At 46.3% G+C, this 14,830-nt stretch overlaps 1 protein-coding gene across 1 annotated transcript in view; it reads left to right on the top strand.

Moving 5' to 3' along the window:
- Positions 1–14,830, top strand: part of syt7a (synaptotagmin VIIa) — a 304,956-nt gene that overhangs the window by 257,566 nt on the left and 32,560 nt on the right. The window contains exons 8-9 of the mRNA XM_060914462.1: positions 52–160; positions 512–776. Of these exons, the coding sequence (XP_060770445.1) occupies positions 52–160; positions 512–776 (374 nt within the window). The remainder of the gene's footprint in view (positions 1–51; positions 161–511; positions 777–14,830) is intronic.

Genomic DNA, 14,830 nt, shown 5'->3' with positions numbered 1-14,830 from the left:
CTCTCTTCATGTCGCTCTCCTTCTTTATTTCTGCCTGTCTCTTTGCAGTAGGAATCTGGGTAATAAGCCAGCAAACAGTCCTAAGGGTCAGCCACCAGATTCTGATGGACATTCCTCTGTCTCGGACCTTGCTAACTCGCTGACTGGAGACATGGTGATGGTAAGATGGTGGGCTGTGGAATGTGTGTTGGTTAATTTTGTCCACTTAAACCCGGAGCCTCTTATTGTCCATCTCATCTTTGTCATGTACCGCCACAGTGTTTCAAAAGAGGTGTGTGTGTGTGTTTCACCAATACCAGAGTCAAAGGTATTATCACTGTTGTTTTTCAATTCAAAACAGCTATTGAGTTAATCTGCTTCAGTTACACCTTAATTACACAGTGTTTGTCTCAAAGCACTCTCTCCTAACTGACGTAATTACTGTTTACTGCACATCTCTGATTGCATAAATGACTCTGTGTGTGTGTGTGTGTGTGTGTGTGTGTGTGTGTGTGTGTGTTTTTCGCTTCAGTTGTCTCCTGGCTCGGATGAGGATCATGAAGGTCCAGTCAGTGAGAAGCTGGGGAGGATTCAGTTCAGTGTTGGCTACAGCTTCCAGGACTCCACTCTCACAGTCAAAATACTAAAAGGTCAAGACCTGCCTGCTAAAGATTTCTCGGGCACCTCTGACCCCTTTGTAAAAATCTACCTTCTGCCTGATAAAAAGCACAAACTGGAGACCAAAGTTAAGAGGAAGAACCTCAATCCTCACTGGAATGAGACTTTCCTGTTTGAAGGTTAGTCAGTTTTATTCCCGTCATTTCTGTTCATAACGGTTCAAGCCTCATGTTGCACTGGGATCAAACAGTTAAAGGACCTGTTTGTTTATGGGTCACACATGATACACCTGATATATGACAATTTCTCTTCACAAGTCAGAATTCAAGAAGCTATACCAGTACCAGTACTGAACCATGATCTCAGGAAGAACACATGACAGTAATGAAAATAACAGCATGGCTATATTAGAATAGTTCAGTCTGGAGTGTGTTATTCTGCTTATACCACAGTATAAGCCAGTGATTACAATGAACCACATATTGTGCACTTTAATGGTTTATGGTTAGATTTAATAATAAGAAGATGGAGGTGGATAGGACGTGTTGAGAAAGGACTCTACTGACATCACAAAAACAGCATTATGCTGGACACCAGGAGGGAAGCGTAAAAGAGGCCGACCAAGAAACACATGGAAAAGAACTGTAGAGAAGAAGATGCAGAGCCTGAACCACACATGGGGCACCATCCAACAACTTGCCCAGGACAGACGGAGGTGGAAAACTTTTGTTGCTGCCCTACATGCCATGCCCTACATGCCATTGAGGCATAAAAGGCACCAAGAAGAAAAAGTTAGATTTAATGGTGTAGAATGTCCAAGGGACAAGTTCATTCCTGTTCTCACCTACATTATAGATGCGATAAATGGGCATTTCCTCACCAGCCCTTCTCTCTCTCTCTCTCTCCAAACACACACACACTCTTAAAGCACTTTCAACTGAAACTACTTCCATCCATCTATCCATCTATCCATCCATCCATCCATCCATCCATCCATCCATCCATCCATCCATCCATCCATCCATCCATTATCTGTACCCACTTATCCTGTTCTACAGGGTCGCAGGTAAGCTGGAGCCTATTCCAGCTGACCACAGGCAAGAGGTGGGGTACACCCTGGACAAGTCGCCAGGTTATCGCAGGGCTGACACACAAACAACCATTCACGCTCACATTCACACCTGCGGTCAATTTAGGCTACATCCACACGACAACGGCAACGAGATTTTATTAAAAAAATATCGCGCCCACATGGGCAACGGATCAGTAAAATATCAGGTACATATGGCAACGCAACGCTTGCTGAAAACGATGCAATACACATGCCACACATCTAGGGGCGCTGTAAGATGGTCCCATCAGAGACACCAGAACAATAGAAGAAGTAGACGCATGCGCATAAACCCCTTCTTCTACCCGGTGTGAAGCACTCTCAGGAACAAACACACAACAAGAAGAAGATGGCTGCGACTACGCAAGGAAATTGTGCCTTCTGTGTGTACAAATTAGTTTTATTAGTGTGCATAGTTTTATATAACTTAATTTTCTTATTGTGTGTGGACATTTTGAAAAGCATTTTTATATAATTTAGATAACTTTTTATATTGTGTGTGAACATTTTGAAAAGCAGTCTTATCCAATAAAAAAAAGAAATTCAAGAAATGGTTCAGTTACTTGTTTATTTAAAAGAAAAGCTGTATACAAAAGTGAATGCAATGCAGTGGTTCATACAAAACAGTGAGAGTGCTGCTTGTTCTAGTCATGTGGTTGTGATGTCATCGTAAACAAATCTGTTCTACTCATCCAGACGACTTCGCAACGGCGCCATTGCCAGATTTTTCCACTCTGGAACCTGTTCTCAAAAAATATCGTTGTAGGGCACCCAAAACGCCGGTGCCGTGTGGACGCCAGGCCGAAACGATAAACAATTTTATCAGATTCACCTGAATCCGTTGCCGTGTGGACAGGGCCTTAGAGCCACCAATTAACCTAACCTGCATGTCTTTGGACTGTGGGGGAAACCGGAGGAAACCCATGCAGACACAGGGAGAACATGCAAACTCCACACAGAAAGGCCCTTGCTGGCCGCTGGGCTCAAACCCAGGACCTTCTTGCTGTGAGGCGACTGCGCTAAGCCCATGTTTACATTAGACCGTATCAGCGGATCATCAGATTAACGTTTTTAAAACGATTAGTGTGCACACAGCAACACCAATACACGATTTGCGTGCACACAGCAATACCAATACACGGATACGCTCGGCTCCGCAGGCATCCTGCGCTCCAAATCACTCCGCCCTGAACAGCGAGTGCCCTCTGGAGGGTGCGCACTCCGGCCCTGCGCAGCTCACAGAGCGCGCGAGTGAAGTGAACAAGCTGTGATTCGGGACTGAGCCGCTGTGTGTGTGATCCCAGCGCATATCACTTACCACTTGCAAGTGGAAGGATGGCAAGCCTAAAGACAATCATAACTACACAATGGGCAGTATTTGCATCAGTATTTGCAGTATTTTCATACTTTTATACTCTTTAATGAAAGGTGATACAAGGCGGAAGTCCGCGCCGTTTTTCAGCAGTCGCGTCACATGACCAACGCCAGCGAATCAGGAAGGTGGATGTCACAGTGACATTGTCCAATGAGACGCCAGCTAGAGCTCAGCACAGCGTATCCGCGTATTCTGAATGTTTACACAGCACCGGAGCTGACACGATCTGGATTGAATATGTGGACGCTGGCGGATTCCCGTTTCCCGGCGTTTCCAGGCGGTTTAATGTAAACGGACAGTGCATCCGCGAAGAAAACGAGACAGATACGGTCTAATGTAAACATAGCCAACCACTACACCACCGTGCCGCCCTGAAACTACTTCCATAAAAGTTAAATAAATGTCTCCTAAAAGTGTCACCGCATCAACGATTATGTTTTACTTTGTTACAAACATGTTATTTTTTCTTTTTTAAGCAGTAGCTCTGGATTAACAATAAATTTCTATTCATAAAGCACATGAAGCAGTTTCCAGCACTAGAGTGCACTTCCAGAGTGATTTACTTCTGAACTTTTGCTTGTTTCCTTGCAAAGCAATGAATGAAGTGAGGAGCAGGTACAACAGTGGAGATCTTTAGAAAGACAAAAAAAAAAGTTAGCTCCTTTGCTGTATTGTCAGGGCAGGAAAAGAAACAGGCAGAAATGTCAGTTGCTCAGGCCTGTGGAAAAGGAAGTGTGTGTGTTCACTATATTGGAAGACAGATTAGAGGACCTGGCAGTGGGCATGGGATAAATACAAGAGCTGTTAGCAGCAATGCAACAGCATAATGAAATGCAGAGCTCGGGGAAGCTTAGTAAAGCTGTCCTCCATAGAGAGCTTGATGTACTTTCAGTGTCTGTGTCTCATTCTCAAAATTTGTGACCCACTTTGAGTGCTCACTCCTGCCACTGGGGGGGGGGGGGGGGGGGGGTCTGATGAACAGAGTGTAATGAAGGAGTGTTACTTAGCAGCAGAAGCAACAAATGCACTGCAAGCTGGATTCATGGCTGCTGTGGCAAACTTAGTTAGAGCCTTCACCCATCACAACTGATCAAATACCTAATCTATTCTACCAGTTTCATTCAAGAGCTCTTATGCATGTTCAAGAGAGCAGTGATGCTGTGACCTGATGGAAGAGCACCACAACTAGTGCAAGTGACTTGCATTGATTCAGCTACTTCTACCACTGAATTAACTTGCACTAAAAACAAATGTAAGCTAGAGTTGGTTGTGGTGGCTTAGTGGTTAAGGCTTTGTGCTACAGAGCAGAAGGTCATGTGTTCAGATCGCAGCACTGGTTGCGTTCTTGAGCAAGACCCTTAACCTTCTGTTCAGTTCTATCTTGCATCAATTATAAGTTGCTATTTTAAAAAGCAACAGGTAAATGGACTGGATTATGTGCTTTTTTAATCCCCCACTAGCCGAAAGGCCCGAAGGGGAATTATGTTGTGGCGATTTCCATGCTTCCTTCTGTCCGTCCGTCCCAGGAAAGGGTACACACATTCTGAAATCAACTCCTCTCACAATTTTTGGAGGAATTTCATGAAACTTGAGAATAGGCTTTGTTATATGCCGGTACTACACATATTGTTATTTCATTAAATTCAGTCACATTGTACCAGAGTTACAGGGCTTAATTAACAAAATTATACTTTGACAATTTCATGAGTGTGTGTTTTCCTTCTGAAATCAACTCCTCTCACAATTTATGGAGGAATTTTACCAAACTTGGCAAAAGGTATTGTTATATGTCGGTAGTATGCATATTGTTATTTTGTTCAATTCGGTCGCATTTTACCAGAGTTGTGGCACTTGATTAACAACCTTGTACTTTGACAATTTCATGAAGGTGTGCTTGCCTTCTGAAATCAGCTCCTCTCACAATTTGTGGAGGAATTTCACCAAACTTGGCAAAAGGCTTTGTTATATGACAGTTATATGCATATTGAAATTTCATTTAATTTGGGCAAATTTTACCAGCGTTATGCCCTTGATTATTAACAAACTTGTACTTTGGCAATTTCAGCAAGGTGTGCTTGCTTTCTGAAATCGACTTCCCTCACAATTTTTTGAGGAATTTCATGTAATTTGGCAAAAAGTTTTTATCCCCCGCTGGTCGAAAGGCCCGAAGGGGGATTATGTCATGACGATTTCTGTCTGTCTGTTTGTCCATCTGTCCATCCCAGGAGGGTACTCACCTTCTGAAATCAACTCCTCTCACAATTTTTGGAGGAATTTCATGAAACTTGGCAGGATCCTTTGTTATATGTTGGTAATAAGCATATTGCAATTTCATTCAATCCCATCACATTTTACCAGAGTTATGGCATAGTTGCTAGCAGGGGATATTATGCTCTCAGAGCACTCTTGTGTTGTGGGTTTGTTTGTTTATTTATTTATTTATTTACTGTGTAAGATATTACAGTAATTTACTGTAAGTACACTCACTGGACACTTTATGAGAAATGCCTATACAGCTACTCATTCATATAATTATGTCATAAGTCAATGGTGTGGCAGCAGTGCAATGCATAAAATCATGCAAATATGGGCCAGTAGCTTCTGGTAATGTTCACATCAACCATCAGAATGGGGGGAAAAAACATCCACTGAAACATCCAGGAGTTCTATGGATGGAAATACCATGTTGATGAGAGAGGTCAACAGAGAATGGGTTTAAACAGACAGAAAGGCTACAGTAACTCAGATAACCTCTCTGTATAATTGTGGTGACAAGAAAAGCATCTCAGGATGCTTGACACATCAAACCTTGAGGCAGGTGGGCTACAACAGTAGAAGACCATCCTGGGTTCCACTTCTGTCAGCCAAGATCAGAAACACAGTAACTCTTTACAACCATGGTGAGCAGAAGCTGCAGTGGGCACAGGTTCACTAAAACTGTACATTTAAAGACTGGAATAAAGGAATCTTGATTTCTGCAAAGTTACACAGATGGTTGGGTTAGAATTTGATGGCAACAGCATGAATCCATGGACCCAACTTGACTTATGTCAGCAGTCCAGGCTGGTGGAGGTGGTGTAATGTTGTGGGGAATGTTTTCTTGGCATACTTTTGGCCTGTTGATGCAAATCAATCATAATTTGAATACCACACCATAATTGAGTATCATTGCTTCTTCTAATGGATGCTTCCAGAATGATAACCCACCATGTCACAAAACAAAAGTCTATTTAATCTGGTTTCATGAGCATGTCAAAGAGTTGAGTGTTCTCCAGTTGCCTTCCCAGGATTGGCAGTTCTAGCTTGTATATTGTATACCCTTGTGGCCCTTTTCCACTACCCTTTTTCAGCTCACTTCAGCTCGCTTCAGCTCACTTCAGCCCGACACGGCTCGCGTTTTGACTACCAAAAAACAGCACGACTCAGCTCGCTTCAGCCCTGCTCAGCCCCTAAAACTCGCACCGTTTTGGAGTGGGGCTGAAGTGAGCCAAACCGTGCCGAGTGAGGCTGGGGGCGTGAGCAGACACTCCCCTGTGCACTGATTGGTGAGGAGGAGTGTCCTCACATGCCCACACACGCCCCGCGAGCACGCTGGGATCTGTAAACCCGGAAGAAGGAGAATTACGAGAATTATGAAGCCTTATGCGCCTCGCCTCATTTATACGCTCTTGCCAGTATCTGTTGGCGTTGTCGGTGACAACAAGCCACAGCACCAAGACCAGCAACACTAACGACTCCATGTCCTCCATGTTTATTGTTTACTATGCGGGTCGTGAGACTACCGCTTAAAAGATCACTGATGTCACTGTTTGCGCTGCTTAACGACATCACGTGACGTCCACCCACTTTTGCTAACTCCACCCAATGTGTCCACCCACTTCCAGCCAGCACGGTTCAGCGCGGTTGTAGTCGAAATGCAACTCCAACAGCCCCGCTCAGCTCGACTCAGCACGGCACGGCTCAGCCCGACTCGGCCGTGTTTGTAGTGGAAAAGCGGCATTGGTGAAACCTCCTTCAGCCCCCACAACAAAAAGTGTGTCACTATCCACCCCAACAACAAAACAAAACACCATTCTGCACTAGCTATTATTTTTAATTACAGCTTGATTATTACTGTTGCCCCTGAATTTGCATTGAAATACAGTATAGGAGTCTTGACACCCTAAATACATTTATTGCACAATTAAATATAGGCCTACATGCCATTATGCACAATTTACCGAACTTTCAGAATAGCAATCAGATGAATCATACAAACTCCTTGGCTAGTTTGAAGCATAAGACACCTCAAAAGACTCAATATTGATGTCTTTTTAAGTCCGACTACAGCATTGGAAATTCCCTTTCCTGAGCTCAGGACCTAGTCAATACAATCACAGAAAACCTTCATGATGTAACCTCACTGAAAGATAAACAAATCAATAATGTGCAAGCTAGGTTGTAATCGTTTTGCTGCAGGCTACACACATTATCATGATGAAACTATATGAAATTATTTCCAATGTTTATGTAAGCTATTTGGACAGAAAATGGAATATAGTTGCCCGATGTGTAATAGCACAGCAAGCAACATAGGGAAACAGTGTCATGTGGAAATGCAATGCATATCAGTCTTTGTTTTTCATTGTGTGATGAGACCATGCCCCAGTGAGTATATGTTTAGTTATTTAATGTTAAACATTTACAGTACTTTACTGGCAACCCTGTTGCTAGTAAATTACTGTTAAATCTGCAGTCAGTCTGTAGTTTGAGTGCAGTGTCTATGTTCACTTCCTTATCTGGATATTTAGCTACTCCATGGCAGTCTCAACAGCAGGTGTGTGCCTTCTTGACAGAAAACAAAGTCAAGTCAAGTTTATTTGTATAGCGCTTTTAACAATAAACATCGTTACAAAGCAGCTTTACAGAATTTGAATGACTTAAAACATGAGCTAATTTTATCCCTAATCTATCCCCAATGAGCAAGCTTGTGGTGACAGTGGCAAGGAAACACTCCGTCAGATGACATGAGGAAAAAACCTTGAGAGGAACCATACTCAAAAGGGAACCCATCCTCATTTGGGCAACAACAGACAACATGACTATAACATTAACAGTTTTAACATGAAGTCAGTTTCGTTGTTGTTATAACTCTTCATTGATGGAAACTTGAGTGCAAAACTGTTCATGACAACTGCAGTCCTAAAGTCAACTGTAGTCCTCAGCCATAAAAGCATTACTGTAAGTGTCCAGAGCATCCTCCACGTGTGACTTTCAACTGTCCTCATGGGGCCATCTTCCACAGAAGCGATACGATGAGACTCCAACCAGACACAGGGCATCAGGATGGATTAGGCAGGTCCGAGGAGCAGAAGAGGTCAGCAAAAGGACTGGAGACCAGGGGTTTAAGCTGTGATACGTGAAAGGTGGGGTGAACGCGTTGCATGGTGAATGGTAAAGCCAGTCTGACAGAACATGGATTGATTACCTTGCTGATGAGGAAAGGTCGTAGGTACCTGGGAGCCAGCTTGTGGGAGATGGTTCTGAGTGGCAGGTGGTGTGTGGAGAGCATGACTCGTTGCCCCACCCGGTAGGTGGGCACCTTAGAGCGGCGCTTGTCGGCCTGCCTCTTGGATGCTAGGGCGGAGCGAATGAGTCTTCTCCGGGCCATTGCCCATGTCCTCCTGCAGCAGTGTATGAAGATCTGGGCTGAGGGTATGGCGACCTCCTCCTCCTGGCTAGGGAACAGTGGTGGTTGGTACCCTAGTGAGCACTGGAATGGAGAGAGACTTGTGGAAGAGGAAGGGAGAGTGTTATGTGCATATTCGATCCAAGGTAGGTATTTGCTCCAAGAACTGGCATCCCTGGATGCCATGCACCTGAGTGCAACCTCCAAAACCTGGTTAGCCCATTCTGCCTGGCCGTTGGTCTGTGGGTGGAAGCCTGAGGAGAGACTACAGGTGCCCCCGATGAGTTTGCAGAAGGCTCTCCAGAACTGTGCAGTGAACTGAGGACCCCAGTCAGAAACTATGTTGGTAGACAGACCATGTAGGTGGAAAATGTGGTGGATGAGTAGTTCTGCGGTCTCTTTGGCTGAGGGGAGCTTGGGCGGGGGAATGAAATGGACGGTCTTGGAAAAACGGTCAATAACAGTGAGGATGCATGTATTGCCACCTGAGTTGGGGAGTCCTGTGATGAAGTCCAGGGCGATGTGAGACCAGGGTCGATGAGGAATCGGGAGGGGTCTTAGCAAACCAGCAGGGGGTCGATTGGCTGTCTTGTTCTGGGCACATGTGTCGCAGGCTGCCACGAACTCCTGGCCGTCTTCCTTGATGGATGGCCACCAGAAGAGCTGTTGGACGAGCGCCAGGGTTTGAGCAGCTCTCGGGTGACGAGCCAACTTGGAGCCATGACCCCACTGCAGCACCTGGGTTCGCACAGAACAGGGAACAAACAGATGGTTAGGTGGTATGTTGCTTAAGTTACCTTCTAGGTCCTTCTGGGTCCTGCTCCAGGGCCTTCTGCACAAGTGTCTCAACCTCTAGAATGGCGGCTCCCACCAGACAGCGTGGAGGAAGGATGGTCTCGGGTGGCTTGGACTCCTTTTGGTGGGAAGAGAACATCCTGGACAGGGCATCAGGTTTGCCATTCTTGAAGCCTGGGCGGTAGGAGAGTGTGAAGTTGAACCGGGAGAAGAAGAGAGACCAACGGGCTTGACGGGAATTGAGATGTTTGGCAGACTTGAGGTACTCATGGTCAGTCCAGACTAGGAAGGGGAGATCTGACCCCTTGAGCCAGCGTCTCCATTCCTCCAAGGCTAGCTTGATGGCCAACAACTCTGTCATAAGTACGTTCAGCAGGGGACAGCCGGTGAGAGAAGGAGCAGAGGTGGACCTTGTCGCTGGCCCTCTGGGAAAGAATGGCTCCGACCCCAGACTCAGAAGCGTTGACCTCCACGATGAATTGTTTGGTTGGGTATGGTGAGAATGGGTGCTGTGGTGAACCTGGGCTTGAGCATGGAGAAGGCTTTCTCTGCTTCCAACCCCCACTTGAATGAGGTCTTAATCGAGGTCAAGGCAGTGAGAGGTCCGGCCACCGTGCTGAAGTCGCGGATGAAGCGCCTGTAGAAATTAGCAAATCCCAGGAAATGCTGGAGCTCTTGTCGTGAGGATGGAGTAGGCCAGTCTGCGACTGCCTCAAACTTGAGGGGTCCATCTGGATCCTAGCCAGGGAGATGATGAACCCCAGAAACGAGACAGAGCTCTGGTGGAATTCGCTCTTTTCCGCCTTGACAAACAGCTTGTTTTCTAGCAGGCGCTAGAGGACCTGCCGGATGTGGCCCTGATGTTCCTCCAGGGAGCGAGAGAAGATCAGGATGTCATCCAGGTACACGAAAATGAAGATGTTGAGGAAATCCCTTAGGACGTCATTGACGAGTGCCTGGAAGACTGCGGGCGCGTTGGTTAGGCTGAAAGGGACCACGAGGTACTTGTAGTGGCCAGTGGTGGTGTTAAAGGCCGTCTTCCACTCGTCCCCCTCCCTGATCCTGATGAGATAGTAGGCATTGCATAAGTCCAACTTGGTGAATATCTTGGCTCCCTGAAGTAGTTCAAAGGCCGTAGTCATGAGCATTAGGGGGTAGCGGTTCTTGACCGTGATGGCGTTGAGACCTCAATAGTCAATGCAGTGGCGGAGCGACTTGTCCTTTTCCACAAAGAAAAATCCTACTCCTGTTGGGGAGGAGGAAGGGCAGATGATCCCAGCTGCCAGAGATTCAGAGTTGTACTTCTCCATGGCTTGCCTTTCAACAGGAGAAACCTGTTGGTGCTGTCCCAGGCAGGAGGTCAATTCCACAGTCATAGGGTCTGTGAGGAGGGAGGGACACTGCTTGGGTCTTGCTGAAAACAAGTCTTAAGTCCAGGTATTCCAGAGGCACATGAGAGAGGTCAGGAAACTCGCTGGCTGAAGGCTGTGGTGGTTTGGCGGGAGGCAGAGCAGAGTTCAGGCAGGAAGCTAGGCAGGAATGGCTCCAGCCTAGGATGGTATTATCGGCTCAGTTTAGGTGGGGGTTGTGCTGTGTTATCCAGGGTAATCCTAGGATGATGGGTACATGGGGGTCATTCATGACGTGGAGTTGGATGGTTTCAGAGTGGTTGCCAGAAATCCTCAGGGTGAGCGGGGCAGTAAGGTGGGTGATGGTGGTCAAGCCAGTGCCATTGAGTGTCAGGACTGAGAGGGACGACGAGGGCAAGTAGCGGAATTCCCAGACGCTTGGCGGTGGCGGAGCAGATCAGGTTCCTATCTGCCCCTGAGTCAATGAGGGCCTGGAGATGGTGATGATGGTTGTCGTAGATGATGATGACAGGGAGTAACGGTCGATCAGCGGGGGGCTGGTTCTGTGTTGCCCACCAGGGCCCCTCGATTCACTGGTGGTCTCGTTCCCTTTAGCAGGCAGGCTTGGCAGATGTGTCCTCGCTGACCACAGTAGAAACAGGCCCCTGTGCTCTGCCAGCGCTGTTGTTCCTCCGCTGACACCCGTACCCGGTCTACCTGCATGGGTCTGATGGAGGAGGCGGGAAGCGGAGAGGAGGTGAAGCTGGGGCGGGTCTTCTCTCTCCTCCGTTGCTGGAACCGGGCGTCGATACGGTTGGCGAGGTCTATGAGACTGGAAAGGTCCGACGGCAGTTCCTACGATACTAGTTCATCCTTAATGGCGTCGGACAAGCCATGCAGGAACACGTCGACCTGGGCGCTCTCGTTCCAACCGCACGATGCCACCAACATCCGGAACTCGATGGCATAGTCCGAGGTGGACTGGGACCCCTGCCGCAGCTCCATGAGCTCTCTAGCCACCTCCTGGCCTGATAGAGATTGGTCAAAAGTTCGCCTCATCTCCTCGCAGAAATCCTTGAAACAGGAACAAAAGGGTGCATTGGTGTCCCAGACCACTGTTCCCCACTCTGTAGCCTTGCCGCTGAGGAGCATGATTGTATATGCTACCCAGGAGCATTCTGTGGGAAACGCCAGAGGTTGCAGCTCTAGGATCAAACAGTATTGAGATAGGAACGATCTACAAGTACCTGGTTCTCCATCGTAGGGCTGAGGCACTGGAAGTCTGGGTTCGCAGAGAGGAGCTGAAGTAGGAGACAGCTGGGCAGAGGTAGGCATGGCTTGATAGCGCTGCATCTGTGTGGTGAGGAGATTGAGTGAGTTGAACAGGGTGGCGAGGTTCTGGGTGATCTGCTGGAGGTCTTGTTGGTGGGTCCCGAGGAGAGTCCCTTGCTGCTGGATGGCCGTTCTCAGATGGGTGAGTTGCGCTGGATCCATGTTGGCCAGAACGTACTGTTAGGGGAGGTGAGATTAGGATCCAGAAGCAGAACACACAGGCAGTAATTCAATAAATAATGAGATTTAATTCAGGGAAAGGGCATGGCAAAAAAGGTAAACAAACAAATGGCAAAAATAGTCCAGGTAAAAAGAGACAAAAAACTTGACAAAAACACGACAGACAAGGACAAAAACACTAGAGCAAAAAAAAAAACATAAACAAGAAAAAACCCTAAGTGCAAAAAAAATGTCTGTGAAGATTCTCAGTCATCCAGGTCATAGTAAACTGTGGGTGGTAAAAGAGAGCAACTGGATTTGCTTGAAGATTCTTGAAGACGTTTCACCTCTCATCCGAAAGGCTTCTTCAGTTCTGTCTGACTGGTAGGGAGCATCAGGTATTTATCCTCTCATGGATGAAAAGCTCATCTAAGGTGTCATTGAGTCATCCTGTTGGTGTGGGTCACTGGAGGCTGGTTGTGAACGGCCTCGAGAGTCATTAGGATGATCAATGGATTGCCCGTTAGGGTGATCAATGGAATGCTGATTCTCTCTGTCCTCATGTGAGTCACTGAAAACAGCTGGGTTTTGGTGTGCATTCAGTTCTCTGGGAAGTGTGCCAAGGACTGCATTGTAGGTGGCTGATAAATGATGTCTTAGACCCCACCTCTGTTCAGTGATGGCCGTTCCAGGTTGACAAAAATGGCTTCTTTAACTCCTCGCTCATACCAACGATTCTCTCTGGCTAAAATGCGTACGTTGCAATCCTGAAATGTGTGTCCTTTGTTGTTAAGATGAAGGTAGACAGCAGAGTCCTGGCCTGAAGAACTGGCTCTCCTGTGTTGAGCCATGCGCCTGTGAAGCGGTTGTTTAGTTTCCCCAATATATGAGTCTGTGCATTCCTCACTGCACTGAATGGCATACACTGCGTTGTCCTGTTTGTGTCTGGGTATTCTGTCCTTAGGGTGGACCAGTTTCTGCTTCAGGGTGTTACTGGGTCTGAAATGTACCGGAATGTTGTGTTTGTTGAAGATCCTCCTGAGTTTCTCAGATAGACCAGAAATGTAGGGAATGACAATGTTCTTGCGTTTGTTCCTGTTATCCTCCTTGTCCGTTCTGTTCCTTTTTCTGCTCTTGCGGAAAGACCAGTTGGGATACCCGCAGTTCTGAAGTGCTTTCTTGATGTGATTCTGCTCCTTCTCTTTTCCCTCTATCGTTGTAGGGATATTCTGAGCCCTGTGTTGCAAGGTCCTAATGACCCTGAATTTGTGTTCCAGTGGGTGGTGAGAGTCAAAGAGTAGGTACTGGTCTGTGTGTGTGGGTTTCCGGTAGACCTCGATGCTCAGGCTTCTGTCTTGTCTAATGTGTACATCACAATCCAAGAAGGCTAGATTATTCCCACTGACATCCTCCCGAGTGAAGTTGATGTTAATATCCACTGCATTGATGTGCTTAGAGAAGGCTTCCACCTCATGGGTTTTGATTTTAACCCAGGTGTCATCCACATATCTGAACCAGTGGCTGGGAGCAACTCCTGAAAAAGTGGTCAAAGCTTTATGTTCCACTTCCTCCATGTAAAGATTGGCCACAATAGGGGATACCGGTGAGCCCATGGCGCATCCATGCTCCTGTCTGTAGAAACTTTCATTAAACTGGAAATAAGTGGTAGTCAGGCAGAGGTCAAGCAGGGTGCAAATCTGGTCCGTGGTGAGGTACAAGTTCAAGTTCAAGTCAGCTTTATTGTCAGTTTCTTCATATGCACAGGTCATACAAGGAAATTGAAATTACGTTTCTCTCTATCCCATGTAAAGACATAGACAAACATAGGACTGACATTAACAAGACAAACATTAAAGCACAAGACAGGACCAATAACAGTGTAACAAGCAATAAGTAATAATAAAGTAATGATTTAAAAAAAAAGGGGGGAATTGAAACATTTAACATTTAGAAAAAATAATCTAGGCTAAAGACAGGAAGATAAGAACGAGACTAGTATACAAGACACACAGTACAGTACAGCACAGTCCAGGGCAGTCCAGTTGAGGTCATCACAGTAGCAGCATTTTGTAGAATAATGTGTTAAATAAATAATAATGTGTTAATAATAATGTGTAGCAGCATTCAGAAGCAGCATATGGTAAGTTGTTATATTGCAGGGCCCAAGGCAGTTCTTATGAGAGAGTTCAGGTAAGGTGCAAAGTCACATATGTAGTTCCATAGAGAAGTCTTTTCCATGGAGGGCAGCAGCAACAAGAAACAGTGTATGGTGTGTAAAAAAAAAAGTGAGGTAGTGCAGGTAAAGGTGCAAATGAAAAGTCTTTTCCGTGGAGGGCAGCAGCAACAAGAAACAGTGTATGGTGTGTAAAAAAAGTGAGGTAGTGCAGGTAAAGGTGCAAAAGTCACATAGTGCAGTTCCATAGTCAGAGTCTTTCCTAAGTTCG

Source organism: Neoarius graeffei, chromosome 2 (assembly GCF_027579695.1).
Source record: "Neoarius graeffei isolate fNeoGra1 chromosome 2, fNeoGra1.pri, whole genome shotgun sequence".
Classification (NCBI taxonomy): Eukaryota; Metazoa; Chordata; class Actinopteri; order Siluriformes; family Ariidae; genus Neoarius; species Neoarius graeffei.
This window is presented reverse-complemented; position numbering and strand designations above follow the sequence as displayed.